This window comes from Desmodus rotundus, chromosome 10 (assembly GCF_022682495.2).
Source record: "Desmodus rotundus isolate HL8 chromosome 10, HLdesRot8A.1, whole genome shotgun sequence".
In the NCBI taxonomy this organism is placed as follows: domain Eukaryota; kingdom Metazoa; phylum Chordata; class Mammalia; order Chiroptera; family Phyllostomidae; genus Desmodus; species Desmodus rotundus.
In genome coordinates, this window is record NC_071396.1 from 37410842 (window position 1) to 37426272 (window position 15431).

The 15431-nt window shown below is 57.4% G+C and overlaps 1 protein-coding gene across 7 annotated transcripts in view; it reads right to left on the minus strand.

The window, feature by feature from the left end:
- Positions 1-15431, minus strand: part of ARNT2 (aryl hydrocarbon receptor nuclear translocator 2) — a 70757-nt gene that overhangs the window by 22026 nt on the left and 33300 nt on the right. For all 7 annotated transcript variants that reach the window (XM_053913204.2, XM_053913198.2, XM_053913197.2 and 4 more), the window contains 3 exons: positions 7259-7361; positions 4807-4872; positions 4406-4491 (listed from right to left, as the gene is read on the minus strand). In XM_053913204.2, the coding sequence (XP_053769179.1) occupies positions 4406-4491; positions 4807-4872; positions 7259-7361 (255 nt within the window). The remainder of the gene's footprint in view (positions 1-4405; positions 4492-4806; positions 4873-7258; positions 7362-15431) is intronic.

Here is a 15431-nt window from a genome sequence, read left to right on the forward strand (position 1 = left end):
GGCGGAGGCCACGATCACCTCCAGAACTTCAAAGCCTCCTGGCGACGGAACACCGAACACTCCTCACCAAAGAGGAAGCACAGCCATCCTGGGCGAGTTCTTCTCTCGCACATGCGTGGGACAGAGCCTATTCGCTTGCTTGGACTAAACACGTGGCGGATTAGAGGAGCAAAAGAACTATTGGAACTCTCCTTCGCTCACCCCCACCCTACACATTCAGATGGGAACCGATGCAATGAACCCTGAGACGCTGTGAGGCCCGCGGGGGAGGCCAGGGTGGGACAGGACGGGCTTCTGGGACAGATCAGGGTACCCCGGCGGGGCATGGGGGTGGGGGGCTGCCTTGACAGGGAGTCAGCAGGGTCCGCGAGAACCGTGAGTGCCCCGCCGTCAGAGGCAGAAGGGCACCCACCTGGCAGGTGGGTTGGCAGGGCCTTTCTTCGAGGCCCTGGTTCGCTCCGCAGAGCCTGACTCTTCTGCTCCCCTTCAGAGAAGGCCGCCGTGGTGCTCAGGAAACTTCATGCTTCCCAGGCAAGTCATCGCGTGTGATCAAGCCAGCAGCCTGAGCTCATGAGAAAGCAGGGGCAGCGGCATTCTTTGCAGACATTTACAAGCTGTCGTCGAAGCATCAAGGGAGGTGCCGCCCCGTTGCTCCAATTCTGTGACTTTACCCTGGGGTGAGAGGGCCGGTGACCTCACTCCAGCCCCCGCATCGGGGCCAGATGACTGTCTCTAGCATCTTCAGTGATTTCCGGGAAAGCGCATTCTATTAATGGCTTCGGAAATTCTAGCAAGAAATTCTTTCAACAACCCCCCCGCCCCCTTGGGTCGACTGCTTCGTCTGCCTGGACCAGAGACCCTTCCGGCGCTCCTGTCTTTCCTCTGGCCCTCTAGCCTTTGGGACACGCGCACCATATGCCAGGCTGAGCTAAGCACTGGGAGGGTCTAAATGACAAGCTCAGGGTGCTCCGTGTCCGGAGGACGCACCCGCCCACTGAGACACAGAGAAGAAACAGCCGCAGAGCGGGGAGCACGCACTCAGGACCCGCAGGCCTGCCGGCCCTGACTTTTACAGAAATGCAACAACTAAATGGGACAACGAAAGAAAACCAAGAAACATACAAACAAGCCCCTCCATACACACACACACAATGTCTGATTTCAGTGCAAACCAATCCTCTGGAATGCTCTTTGGAGAAGTTAGGTTGATTTCATATAAACGTCAGCATCTCTGATGATGAAAGCCATGGAAGACTTCGGAAAATGCAGGGACAGGCAAGAAGAAAGTAACCAGGGATCTGCTACACAGAAGTAATGCTGACTAGCGTTCTATGTAGTGGTACAATGTTTCTGCGCGTACATGACCATTCAGTTACGATTTTAAAACACAGTAGGCACCACGGTGCCCATACCGTACAACCCGCCACTGAACTCTTCCTGGGACTTTGCCTCCTTCCTCCGCCCTCCAAAGAACACACTCACTTCCTTTGTGTGTTCTGTGAAACAGGTGTCCCAGGCTACCTTCAACCAATTCTCTGCCCCTGGAGTTTAGAGTAACTCACGGTTTTCCTCAGAATAAACACCTAGAAGTGGAGGCCCTGTACGCTCAGGGACGCTCGTCTTCCGGCACTGAACACGTACGATGAAACTACTCTACGGAAGGTTCATGCCGACTCACATTCCAACCGGCAGCACACACCAGGGTCCGTTTCTCTGAACCTCACCGACCCTGGTATTCTGCCTTTTTTTACTTTTTGCTAGTTGGTAGGTAAAAGGAGACGGCATCAAATTATTTTCATTTGCAGTTATGATGAACAGGAGACTGAATTTCTTGCCTAATGCTCAGTGTGTGTATATCACATATGAAGTGTGTGTGTTTGTGTGTGTGTGTGTATATATATATATGTACATATATATATATATATACATATATATATATATATATATTTTTTAAAGACCCTTTTCATGTCTTTTGCTCATTTTCCCTAGAGTGAAATCTGTTTTTTGGTCACTTTCTCCTTTTTGTCCAAATGGTGCCTGCTGGAACTAACCTATGATGAATTCCTCCTTCATGTGACACCCCCTCAAATAGTTAAAGACAAAAATCATGTCTTGCTCTCTCCAAGACAAACACGCCAGCTCCTTCCACCATTTCCCATGTGGCCGAGTTTCCAGGGCGGCTGCGGAAGACTCCATGCATCACGGGCCCTCCTCACACTCAGGGCGCGGAGCTCCACGGGGCTTCCGGATGCCCCCCTGCACGCACCTCAGGCCCGGCCTCCTCCCCCCGCTCACCCACGGGATGCCAGGAGCGGGTTTTACGAGGTTTGTGGCGTTTCTCGTGGGCTGTGATAGGCCTGGGACCCAGTGGAGCGGTAAGAAACAGAGCCTGGTGAGGCCAGAAATGGGAAGAGGGGCTGCCTGGGGCAATGGCAGTGACGGACTCACTCAGAGGAGGAACGTGTGAAGGAGACGGGCAACTTATAACGGCGCCCGAAGGGGCAGTGCCAATCCAGCGTGGTCATGGGCCACCTCAGACCCTTCCCTGCTTCCCTGTGTCCCCGGTGCGGACAGCCTCACACCCTCCTGCAGCCCCCGGTGGCAGTGCCGGGGAATAGGAGGACCGGCCTACGCCCGGTGCCTGGGAGCCCTGCACAACACCCATCCCGTCAGCCCACTGCGTCTGCTCAGAAACGGACCACTGCTGGGGGTCTGCATGCTGCCCACGTCTCGGGCTCCTGTCTGCCTCTCCAGCTGCCAAACCACCTCCCAATGCCAGTTGGGGTCCTCACATTCTCAAGGACCTCACAGGCTCCCTGAACGTGGGCACGAGCGTCCCTGTGGGAGACCAGGAAATCCCGGGGCGCCTCTGCTGTGTTCCCGGCCACACGGCAGCTCCTGAGAGCTCCCCCACGGTCCTGCATCTGCAAAGCCAAGGTCCAGACTCTGAACACTGCGAGGCCCCACCGCCCTGTGGGTCCCTGTCCCGGAGTCCAGCTCGGGCCGTCAGGCAAGCAGCATTGCGACAATCGTGTGTTATGATGTGAGGAGAAAAAAACATATGTGAATAAAAATATATCAGTTAAAAAATAGACCTCTACACATGGAGGTCGGACTGGTGTACGTGTCTGTGGACAGCAAACGTTAGGGGCAGCCGACACCCTGCCACGCACGCTACCAGAGAAGCCTATGCTGAAGCCCGACTACCTCGTCACGTCTGCCGTGCTCGAGAGCGAGAAAACACGCACAGCCTGAAGGGACACAGCGAGCCTCCGAGTCAGGCTCAGACAGGATGTGGATTTTGAAACGGCTAGTGAGGGAAGGCAGCAGGAGGCCTCACCTCTCACGTGACCTCTAGTGCGAGAGGCAGAGAACAGACGGGCAGCGCGGCAGAGCGGTGGGGCCGTGAGGAATCTAAAGGAAATGCTCGGGATAGAAAGCACCGTGGGAGAAAACGGGGAGGACCTATGACAGGCGTACCCCTCAGAAGATGGGGCCGGCCCAGGGAGGAGGTGGCGGGCTGGAGAGGACCGCTTTCCCGGCCACAAAGCGGCCACACACGGTAAACACAGACTCTTGTTCGAAAGGTTTGCTGAGATGGACTCACACAGGCAAAATCTGCCATCCTAATGCATACGAGTCCGTGATTCTTAGTTGCGCCACTACCGTCACTACCAAATTTTAGTGCGTTTTTGTCACCTCAAAAAGAAACACTGTCCCCATGGGCGGTCACTCCCCGTCTCCCCCCACCCCCCGGCCCCCAGCACCGGAAACCACACCTGTCCGGACGGATTTCCCTGTTCTGGCTGTTCACATAAATGAAAACACACCACCTCGGCCTCCTGACTCTGGCTTCTTTTCCTCAGCCCGACACTGTCCAGGGTCGCCCGTGTCACATCGCTTCCCTGCTTTCCATCGCTGAGTGACAACTCCTTCATGTTTATCCGTCCCTCATCGGACGCACGTGTTTGGGGTGCTTCCCTGTTTGGCCCACAGGAGTAACGCTCCCTCGCGCACCCACGTGCACACTTGTTTGGGGACATGTCTTCTCCACTCTCTTCGGTGTGTACCTAGGGCCAAAGCTGCTGGGGCAGCCACACGGTAGCTCTGCATTGAATAGTCCGAGTAACTCCGATGGTTCCCCAAAGCAGCTGTGGCATTCTACGTCCCCACCAGCCGTCTGGGAGGGCTCCAGGCACCCCCATCCTCACCCACACCTCTCATAGCCTCTCAGCGAGTCTGAGAGGCACCTTGTGGTGGTTCTGATGAGCATTTCTCTAACGACTTGGACTCAACTGTCATTTCAAACATCACTAAGATTTCACGGAGCGCTGCGGGTGACAGGCCGCGGCAGCGGCTTGCTGGGGCATCTAGTCCCTGGGGCACGTACACAGCCTCTGCTTACCTGCGGGGGGCCAGGCCTTGATGTATCCCGTGCAGTGGACCACGGCGTACTGGGCTTCCCCTTCTTTCACAGGGCCGAGGCCGTTCCTACAGGAAGGACGTTTGTGAAGTTGCTATCAGGCCCTGGGGTGACGCAAGGATCCCGGGGGGCTCCTTCCCTATCTAAGCTACGAGGGTCCCTTGTGTGCCTGGTGACTTTGAATCTTAACCCCCTGCCTCCCACCATTTCCTCTCCTTCCATGTGGTCTGAAAGTCCAAAAAAAATCCTGCCCAACTCCCTTCCTCATCCAATCCCCAGAAACCCGAAGCCCGGGCCTCCTGGCCCCTTGACGACTCCTCAGCCTAGTGCACTCGGCTACCTACCGGCAGAGCCCACCACAGGCACCTGAAAGCCCCACCAACCTGAACCGCTTCCTCATGGTGGTTATTCTGTTGAGAGGGAGGTGGTCCAACGGAGCATTCCCACACCTGCAAGACACGTCAGGGGGAGTGAAGCTCCAGGCAGGTTTACACAACGCAGGGCTGCAGACAAGGAGGTGGGCCTGTCCGACGCTAACCCACATCCAGGTGGGCCTACAGCCCACTTCCTTCCCACATGTAGGAACAGGCTCCCACATCTCTGACCTTGGATGGTCACCGTGGGCGGGGAGAGTAGGACCCGGTGTGCTAGCTCACCAAACCTGTCCTAAGGCCCAGCCCAGAAGCTGGGACCCCCGGGAGGACTCAAGGGGGTCCTGACCAGGCTCGGTGCTGCTGACCACCACGGTACAACCGGGTGGCTTTCAGGAAGTGGGTCAGGTGGACCACAGCAGCCGTGTCTCTTCAGGCCTGAGCAGACACGTCGATGCAAAGCAGATGTTGCCAGTGGACGAACAGAAGCCTCTTCTCGAGCTCTAGTTCACGGCTGAGGAATCTCCCCGCCCGCTGTGTCCTGGCAACAGGAGCAACCAGACAGCTGCAGGCCTGCTGTCTCGATGGGGACACAGGACGAGAAGCGTCCCCTGCCCACTCCGGTAGGGCTCTTTCTGCCTCGATGCTCAGCGGCCCCACATGGTGTGCCCACTTTCCACGTAATTTGCCACCTCCCAGCTGCGTGACCAGTAGGACTCTGGGTGTCTTAATCATCTACGCAGCAAAGGTGTGAGTCAATTACCCTGTGAGACCTGGGACAGCGGCCAGCCCTGGCGTGCTTTTCCCAGCAGGGCCACCCGTGACCTGCTGCCCAGGATGCAGCACAGCCCTCTGGCCTCTGACCGGCCGTGCCCAGCGTCTTGCTGAAGCCGAGCTGCTATAATTGCAGGGACGGCCACCCTCTCAGCACACGGAAGTGCCGCTCGCCTCACCAGCAAACCCGGGTGGGGTGGTGGACCAGGCCCTTGGAAGAGCACCTGGGGCATGTCCCTGGGGACCCCGGGGCCGGGAGGGGACTGCCTGGATGTGGCTGTAGGGCAGAGATAATGGCATCGCTTGGACGAATGCTGGGCCAGATGCCTCCCATGCATTCCTCCAGGAGCAAACTGCTGAAAGGTGCAATGAAGACACCACAGAGCTGGTACTTGGCTGAAGGCTCAGCAAGACGGTGGGCACCTACCGACCACAGCAGTGAGGGAGGGCCCTGCTGGGCCGGACAGTGGCCGCCGGCATTCTGTCCCTGGCGGACGCTGAGGATCCTGCTGCCTGGCTTGCCCCAGTCAGCTGAGCAGAGGGCAGGCGGCCTGGGCAGACCCAACCCTACGTCCGAGGGCCACGGCCGTGTCTTCTGTCACCCCAGCGCCATCTGAGGCAGGCGGCCAGGGCGTCCACTGTGTCACCCAGATGCTCAGCCCAGGCAGAGCCGGCTCAGAGGCGAGGACAGCCGGGCTCAGATCCCCTCCTGGCTGCGAGCTAGTGACCCGGCCACTTCCTGCTCGCTGTTTTCTTTTCCTCCACAGCACGTGACCGCTGGTGACATTGCACGCATATGCCTGGTACTCTGTGTCACCCGCGTACCTCCGAGGTCAGGAATTCTCTCTGCTCTACTCCATGCGGAATCCCAGCCCCTTGCAGAGCATCTGGCCCAGATGGACCCTCCACACACGTTTGCTGAATAACTGAACTGAGGCGTAAATGCACAAGAGACACCGCCTCCTGCTACTCTCTCAGGAATTGCGGGCATCAGGCAGAGCTGACCCACCCTGCACCTCCTGCCTTCCACACCCTGGGGCCACAGGGTTGAAGGGATCCGTGCATCTGGTCTGGATTCAAGGGTTCCAGAAGCCCCTCCTTCTTCAGAGTCAGAGCGATCTCCCAGCGGCTCCTGAATTCAGTCACTACTGCATTCCTTCCACAGCCGTGAATTACAACCAAGTAGGCGCAGAACACTCTGGAGAACACTCGGAGAGGTAGAAATCAAGACCCTAACCCTTAAGGAAACTCTAATTTACTTATGGAGCCAAGATGTTTGCAGTTAAAATATCAGTCAGCAATATTACAATTGAGGATGAATTAAAAATGTGTGAGCAGGCACAAGAAAACTGAAGAGTAAGTGTGAAATCGGTTGAGAAATAGAGCCTGGTGAGGCTGGGGTTGGAACGAGCCTGGAAGAACCATCAGACAGCGGACACACCGCAGACGAGGGCAGCCAGGCTGGAAACCTGGGGAACCAGACACCTTGAAGTGGTAGGAAGAGGGAGGCCGTCCTTCCAAGACGAACCAGGAGTCTGCAGGCCCATGTGCTGTGGTCAGGACGACGAGGGGACTGGGGAGAACCTGAGGGGGCATGACTGACCCTGGCTGAGCCCACCGAGGCCCCTCCTCGCAGACCAGCAGGGTGCGAACCTGCCACGGCCACAGCGCGCCACTCGCCCAGACGCACCTCATCCTGCAGATGAAGGACCTCCGAGAACCCATGCACATCCTCATGGACGACTGTTGTCCTTCCTTCTTGACCGTCCCCGTCTTCAGGTCCAGGATCCGGCCTAGGAGAGAGAGCGGGACACTCGCATCAGCCTCTGCCTTTGCTGGGGGTGGGGGTGGGAGTGGGGGGCACGGGTGCGGGGGGCGCTCTCTGCAAATGCTCTGCAGATAAGGGCGAGGAGGACCACGCACGGGGTCTGCTCTGCGGAATTTCCAACATTCTTTGGCAGGAAACACACGAGGCGATGAAATCCACTCAGTTCTAAGTGTCTGTTTTCTTCCAAGGGCAGCTGTCTCGCCCCCAGTCCCTTCCACTGGGCCTTCTCCCCACCTCCTCATGGAAATGGCGCCCGGCGTCGCCAACAACATCCTCACCGCTCAATCCAAACAGGTGTCCCCTCGGTCTCTTCTGACAGCCTTGCCGGACCCCCTGGCTGCCCCACCCTGTGCCCCCTGAGTTAACACACCACCTGGACCCACGGCACCTCTGGGAGGAAGCCCCTTCTCCCACACCCCACGTGCCGGGGCCACCTCTGAAACTCCTGGTGAGCCTGCTCCCAACACGACGACCCAGCAGTCAGGGTTTCCGCGGTACGACACGGACCCAGTCATCACACAGCTCGGGGGTGTGAACTGTGCTTTTTCTAAGACGGTCGAAAAGCATAAAACGCTTTACAACAGCAGCTGGCAGACACTGGAGGACAACCCCAGCCTGCCTCTCACTGCCCATTCTTCGCGCCCTTGTTCGAATGCAGCTCGGGCCGCTCACTCGTTCGTCTGTGGCTCCCGCACACGGCAGCGGCAGAGCTCCAGCAGCGTGAGAGGGATGGCACGGCCCCGCACCCTGCGCCAAAAACACTCTCTGGCCCTCTCTGGCAGAGGGCGGTTGCTGACTCCCACTTGGGAAGAATGATGACAGGGATTCCGGGGGGATGGAGCACCTTCCCTGGCGCAGAGGGTCCCCCCGCCCCATGACTGTCCTCAGGAAGCTGGTTTTTAAGTATTATTTTGATCGGTAGTAACTTTTTTTAAAAAAAGAAGAATCAGAAGTTTGCCTTGGATATGATCACAAAAGAAGGCTCTGTCTGTGCTCTCGGAACAGCTCCCCAGGCTACCACAGAAACACAAAGAGAAATCAGAATTATCTCATGAAAGGAATCCTTAAGGAAAACAGGAAACATCTTATCTTTGATTAAAAAGGAGGAAAACAAAGATAGCAAAGGAGGAAAATGAGAGAAAATGATCAGCAACAAAAGCAAAGTGATGGCCCCCCTGATGGACAATATCTGATGTTCTTCCAAAAACGTGTGGCCCCCCGAAACACGGGCCCAGAGGCGGGAAGCCGCTCTGGTGACGAAGTGTTCTCGTTCCTGCCAGGCCGACGACCCCAGCCATTGGAGCAGCTGTGCACCCTGGGAGAGACACCCCCAACAGCACAGGCATCCACTGCCCACCACAGGGAGGTCCAGAGCAGGGAAGGCGCCCACGGAGCCTGCGAGAGAATGGGCTTGTGCTGCTGAGGACGGCAGCAAGGTCTTCCCAGTTCATGACCTCTGGCAGGGGTTTGGACATGGCTCAGGGACAAAGGCACCAACTCTCAAGTTGTAGCCTAACTATCGTCTTCTCGAAGCAGAAGAGGGGACTCTGGATGGGCAGTGAGAGTTCGCTAGGGATGTCTGTTACTCTGTCCTCCCAGGACCTCCCCGCCACAACACTGGAGTGCTGTTCCTTCAGGATGGAAGTCAGAACCGGGCCGCCAGCTCCTTACAAGACCCCACTTCCCAGGCTGTAGTGACTGGTTGAGGGCTGGGCACCTGGCACCAGCTGGGCCAATCACAGTACCTCATGTACCCTCTGTCCATAGTGATTGGTTGAGGGCTGCACACCTGGCACCAGCTGGGCCAATCACAATACTTCATTCTTCTCCTGTCCACAATGGTCCCAAGATTAGGATGTGATCCAGACAGGCCAATCAGAGCCCTCAACAGACAAAAGGTGACCGTCCCACCCACCCCTCTCCTTCCTTTAGGAGCCTGAGTTTGGCTCTCCCAGCAGCAGGGACCCCAGCTTCCAGGAAAAGTGGGTCTAAGACAGTGACACTGACTCTGAGAAGCTGGGGAATTGGCGGGTGAAAGGGCCCCTCACAGTGCTGACACCATCTGTGCCAATAAACCCCTCCTAATGCCTAAACTAGTTCACTGTCAGTCCCTGGGCCTTGCCACCGAGCAGTCCGGACAAAGGCAACAGCCTCTGGCCATCGACAGAAGAGAAGGGATGGGGATGAACGACATTTAGAAAGGATTTTACTGTGTCTGAGCTCAGAACCTCTCTGCCTTTCCCTTCGGTGTCCAGAGGAGATTCTTTCCTTTAAATGGCTTTTCTGATTGGGTCGGACCAACATGGGGATTCTCATTTTTTTTAAGATCAACTGACTTGGGACTTTAATCACATTGATGAAATCCCTTTCCCGCAGAACCCGGATCTGTGTTTGATGGAATAACCAGGGGGTGGACCTCTGGGGAGCCTGGCAGTATACGGACCACAGGGTCCCCGAGGTCACTGCCACTTGGGCGGACGACCTGCCTGTCTGCCAGGACCATGAACTCTGTGAGCACAGCCGGCCACGGCCTGAGCTTCTCCATGTCCCCCAGGCCAGGGCGCCTCCCACAGAGTGGGTGCCCAGTAGCTCTGCCCTGGGTCACAGGCCCCTGTCGTGCAGGGTCCCTGTCACGACTGCTTGGTGGCCCAACTGGAATCCTCATGAGCTCCCACAGGTGTCTCTTCCCCCATTTCCTAAAGGGTCCCTGACAATGTTGGGCTTCTCTCTACAAGCACCCCCACCTGGCCTCGAGCTAACAGGGCGTCTTCCGTGGGCAGCAGGGACCCAGAGCAGCTCCCAGAAGCCAACCTCCCGGCATCTTCCCAACAACCCGGAGGCAGCACACGCAGGTCCTCCCCTGGCGACCTGGGCCGATCAACAAACACATCTCTCTCCCAGTTCTGTATGACGGACCGGCCTGGTGGCCTCAGAGCGTGACAGGCTCTGAGTGTCCCACTTGCCCACTAGGGACACTGGCACTGGGGTCTGGAAGGGGTTTTGTGAAGGGAACACACGGTTTGGCTGCAGTAGCTGAGGGGACATCCGAACCCGGCTCCGGTGCAACCCCCCGCCCAGGCCACAGGCGGGCCGGCTCTCCCATCTCTCCTACGACGCCCCCCGCTCTAGCCAGGGTGACTGGTGGGCACGTCCTGACCTCAGACAGCGAGGACCCCAAAGGCAGCCCAGCCACCGCGGGATGGGGTAAGCCCCATGGAGCAACAGGCTTTTTTTTTCTCTCTCTTTTCAAGGAGATATTGTCAAAAAGGGTGCGTGGAAGCCCACGGACACCTAGCGGCTATAGGGGAGCAAGAACCTGTTGCCTACACCTGACAGAAACGTCCAGTGCAGACAAGACAGCAGGCTCACGGTCAGGAGGACGCTGGACACTGTCCCCACCTAACTGTTCGACCCGCCCAACTGAGGCCGGATGCAGTGTCTGGTCCCGAACAGAGAGACTGCCAGAGGGGAGGGCAACCCAGGCCAAGCAGCCTGAACCTGGTGTGGGGCAGTGGACGGAGGGGCCTGAGAGCGGGCCAATGTCTGGTCCGACTGCGCTCAGGGGCACACAGGCCAGTGGGGCGGGCTGGGCGGTCGCGGAGCTCAGAAGGCGTGGGCAAACGCACTCAGGCGGTCAGGCCTGCAGGGCTGTCCCGCAGCCCCTCCCAGAGGCAGGAACACCAGACTCCGAGGACACGACAGTCCCGTTGAACCCCTGGTGCCATCGACAGTGAACCCTGAGTGCGCCTGGCGAAGGTCAGCTCGCGCTGTAAAAGCAGACGTCCTCACTGCCCCACAACTGCCTGGGGAAACTCATGTGACTTGTGTGTTAAAACTTGGATTGCGGAGGCAGAAGCTCGTGAGACTAGTGTTCCCAGCGAAGGCTGCCCATCTCTGACGCGCAGGGCACGAGGACCCCAGCCTCCAGGACAGAGAGCCCCTGACGTCGCGAGGTGCCAGTCTGCCACCGGAAAACATGTGTCGGGAAGAAATGACCGCTGGCAACAGCATCGTGCCCACCGAGCAAACGGTGCTCCTGGCTGGACTGTTCTCGGGGGGGGGGGGGGCAGGGGCAGGCCTGAGGGGACTGCCTCTCTTCCACACGGGAAAGCGAGAGGTTCTCCTGACCAATGAGGTGGCGGCAGGGGTTTGGGTCAGGGCTTGGCCCGATGGCCGAGGATTCACAGAAGAAACCAAAGGCCCACGGGGCCCATGGGGCCCCCGAGGCCCCCGAGTTGGGCTGGCAGAGGGGGCTGAGCAGGATGGCCAGCAGGCCCCACAGACACCCAGCAGGAGCCTTCCCGCCCAGCAGTCTGGGTCGCCCGTCAATCCTGTGTCTCCCTCCCTGCCATCTGGGAGGGTGCGAAGAAGCTAACCAGGAATGAAGGGGACAGCCCCACGCTGCCCAGGGCGACAGAGATAATCATCTCCAATGACAAGGCCGAGGCTGGGACATGTGCAGACAAGCCAAGGACATGGGAGACAGGTCGCACTGCCTCCCCCACCCCGGCGGCTGGGCCCCCACATCTCCCCGAGACGTTCTCCAGCACTCGCATTCCAAACGGGGCCTGGAGTCAGGGGCGCACGGCCTGCGGAGCCCGCTGCTCTGCTCTTCATTAAATAGTCGTCACCCCCACGGCCCCCCTCCGCGGCCGGCACCTCTTCTGCTATTTCATCTGTAGACAAAAGTACAAATTCTCCATCCTGTTTAGAACAGGCTGGAGTATGATTTACAGAAACACATTCCTCCCCGGGTATCATGCGACAAGAATGCCAGCAATGCAAGCGGGAGGGCTCGCTTTCGAGCGGGTAACCGATTAACCCTCCTCCTCCTCCTCCTCCGCTGGCTGCCTGGCGGGTGGAAAGGGGCCAGGCTGATGGGGAGTTCAAGAAGGCGAACTGAGGCCATGCCTCGCCTCGCCTCGCCTGCAAATGGGCAATGAGATGATCAAAGAACACAAACGCGGCAGAACAATCTGCACCCACGCAGAAAAGCAGTGGAAGGGGTTTGAACAGCTCAGAACTCAGAGGGATTGCCGCAACGGTGGGGCAGAGGTGAACAGGAGCGGTCCCGTGGGCCAACAGATTCATGGGAATGGCTGCCTGGGAAAGCCGCGAGAGGGTCCCTCAGAGAGGCCTCTAGAACTGCAAGCAAGAAGTCAGGGGCAAGGGAGACGTGGCCCACGGTCCGGACCCATGGAGGGGCACAGCCCGCGGGTCACCTGGGTGTATCGCAGCGGACCTGCCCCGTGAGGACGAGCAAAGCTGCTTCGGGGGATCGGGGTTCAGTAGGAGCTGTGGGCAGCGATGTCCCCGCCACCTCAGGTGCCTCACCCAAGCACACGGCCGCCACAGAGTATGCACAGGTGTGTGAGTGTGTGTGCACGCACGTGTGTGTATGAGCAGACTCCCAGTCCCACCAAACAAGGCCGGCTGTACTGCTTAGCACAGTGGTAGGGGGACCGGAGGGGGACTCCACACTAAGCACAAATAGGTCACTTCAGAGGGGTCCCGGTCAGCCTGCCCTGCGGACGCTCGCCAAGAAGCCACGCGCCCACTTCCCAGGCGTGTTGTGGAGGCAGCTGTGTGACCGAGGGGAGGGGCGGCCTGGGTCACCTCTGAGGTTCCCCACGGCATGAGCTCCTGTGACTCTAGGTGCTCAGAATAGGTACACTCAAGGTCAAAGCGTAACACCTTGAATAGCAGCTCCCTGGAGAGGAACGAATGCCATCGCCAGAAGCAGGGGAACCAGGCCCCAGCATCGGAGCGCCGCCCGAGCGAAGGGCCGCGGGCCAGGCTGTGCACTGCCATCACCGAATCCCCAGAAATGAAGGAAAAACTGAGTGCGTGTTCTGCTCGCTTGGCTTCGACTGAGAAAGCTGTAAACAGGAAAGATCGGCGCTCGCACGCACTTTGCTTGAGCCTCTGGCCTGAGTCAGGGCATTTTGGAAAGAACTGGGTCTCTCTTTTTTTTTTTTTTTAAGTGAAACTAAAGGAAACTATTTTAATTTTCCTGATCATGCTGATGTTTTTGCAACCAAGTTATTTTTAACCAAAGCATTACAAAACAGAACTGTCACGTGAGAAAACTCCTGAAACCCAGATCGCACCGGCAGGAAGGGATGATTCCATTTGTCTTTGGAAATGTTCTAAAGTAACTCCAAGTAATTAATATCTGCCTAAAAACAACACTTCTAGTTTATTTTTGTTACAGTTGCTTTTTATAGATGCAGGGGTGGGGGTGCTGGGAGTAAATTAGGCAACCTTTTTGCCTAATTTTCTCCTCAGGCACCAAAGATAAGACAAAAGATTAAGAAAGCAAGACTGTTGCGGAAAGCCTTCCCTGCAGAGTTTAGCTAGCAATTGTGTTGCTCACTCATTGCAACTTTAACATTCTGTTTCTTTTTAATTTTGATCATGCTGGAATTTCTCTGGTGGCATAAACAGGGCCGGCTGCAACTGTACTGGGAGGCGGCCCTGCTCCCCCTCTGGGTCACAGGGGGTGGGGGTGCGCTTTCAGAAACGCAAACACCTGGGCTCCGCCACCACCTTGAGGAACACAGAGAATGGGGCTGACGCCACATCGGCAGCTTCTAAAGATCCAGTAATGTTGCGAGGGGCCCTGCGCTGTTTCAGGGAACGGGCTTTTATCTATCGATTTTATACATAATATCTTATTTTTCTTAAAAAGGGGGGACTCTCAATTACAAAAGCTTTGTACCTCACCAAACCTGGAGGGGCTGGGAATTTTTTAAAAACTTACTTACAAAGCTGCCGTTTTTAAAGAGCTGCCTGGATGTCCCTGGTTTCAAACAAAAGCTGTGATGTGGAAACGGGGATTTCGAGAACACATCTTCAGAGGTGATTCTCAGCGTATCAAAGAAATACTTCCGCGTCTCTTCTACATGGACGTGTCCATATGGATGTACAGCAGGGGTCAGAGCTCTCCAGTGCAACGCTTCAAATGGGATGGACACCGCGCTCACGGACCAACGGACGCGCACCGGCTCCCTCGGTCAGCACAGATGCACGGCTCTCAGGAAAGGCTGTCCTCCACCTGGGGGCCCTGCTCCTGGCTTCTCGGCCAGACGCAGGTCCTGACTCAGCAACAGCTCCGCTGGGCAGAGGCTGCGGGGCTCCCCACTCTTACCCACACAGGGCCTCATCTGAGGGAGAGAGGCTTGCTCTCTAGCCCACGGGGGGAGTCCGGCTGGTTGTGCATAAATTCTGGGAACAGAGGACTCACAGCCATGGCCACCTCCCAGCCCCCGTGAGCCCCCCTGTGGAGGAGGCTGCCTGGGCCTCAGTTACTTCTCTCTCGGGAGAGTGTCCGCACCAACGGAACGCCCATCACTCAGAGCCACGGCTGGGCATCGCCCCTCGAGCCTTGCCGACCCCGGGAGCACTTCAGCTACGGGTCCTTCCCCAGCCGGCTGCGGCTCTAGGCCTCAGAGGGCAGGTCCTCACATGTGGGGGACACAGGCATAATGAGAAAGGAGTCAGACTGGCGAGGGAACGGGGTTCCTGCCCTGGCTCCAGGGTCCAACCACACGGGAAGCCTCGGGAAACGGGGGCCCAGTGACCAGCCGCAACCATCGCAGTCCTGCCTCTGGGAAGTGATCCTATAGGGCCAGGCCCAAGCTGGCCCGGCCCCTGTCCCTGCAAAACATGCACACCTTCCCATGGCGATAGCGTCCAAATCCCAAGACACACCCTGGAGGGCAGGAAGAGAAAGAAATCGGTGCAAGATGGAGAGTGAACAAACCCACCCCCTGTACCGATGTTGAAACATGCCTTTCAATGACTAAAAAGTGAACAAACTCTTTACCATCCCCAAACATAATTGTTACCATTAGTCCATGTCATCTCAGATTTCGACGCAGTTCCGTGAGGGACATGGGAATGTTTGCATTCATACGGGGGGGAAACTGAGGCCGGGGGTGGTCAAGTAATTGACCCAACATAGAAGGTCATGAAGTGTGACTGTCATTGGGTGCTTCTGACTCCCAGTGCAGGGACACACACACACACACAC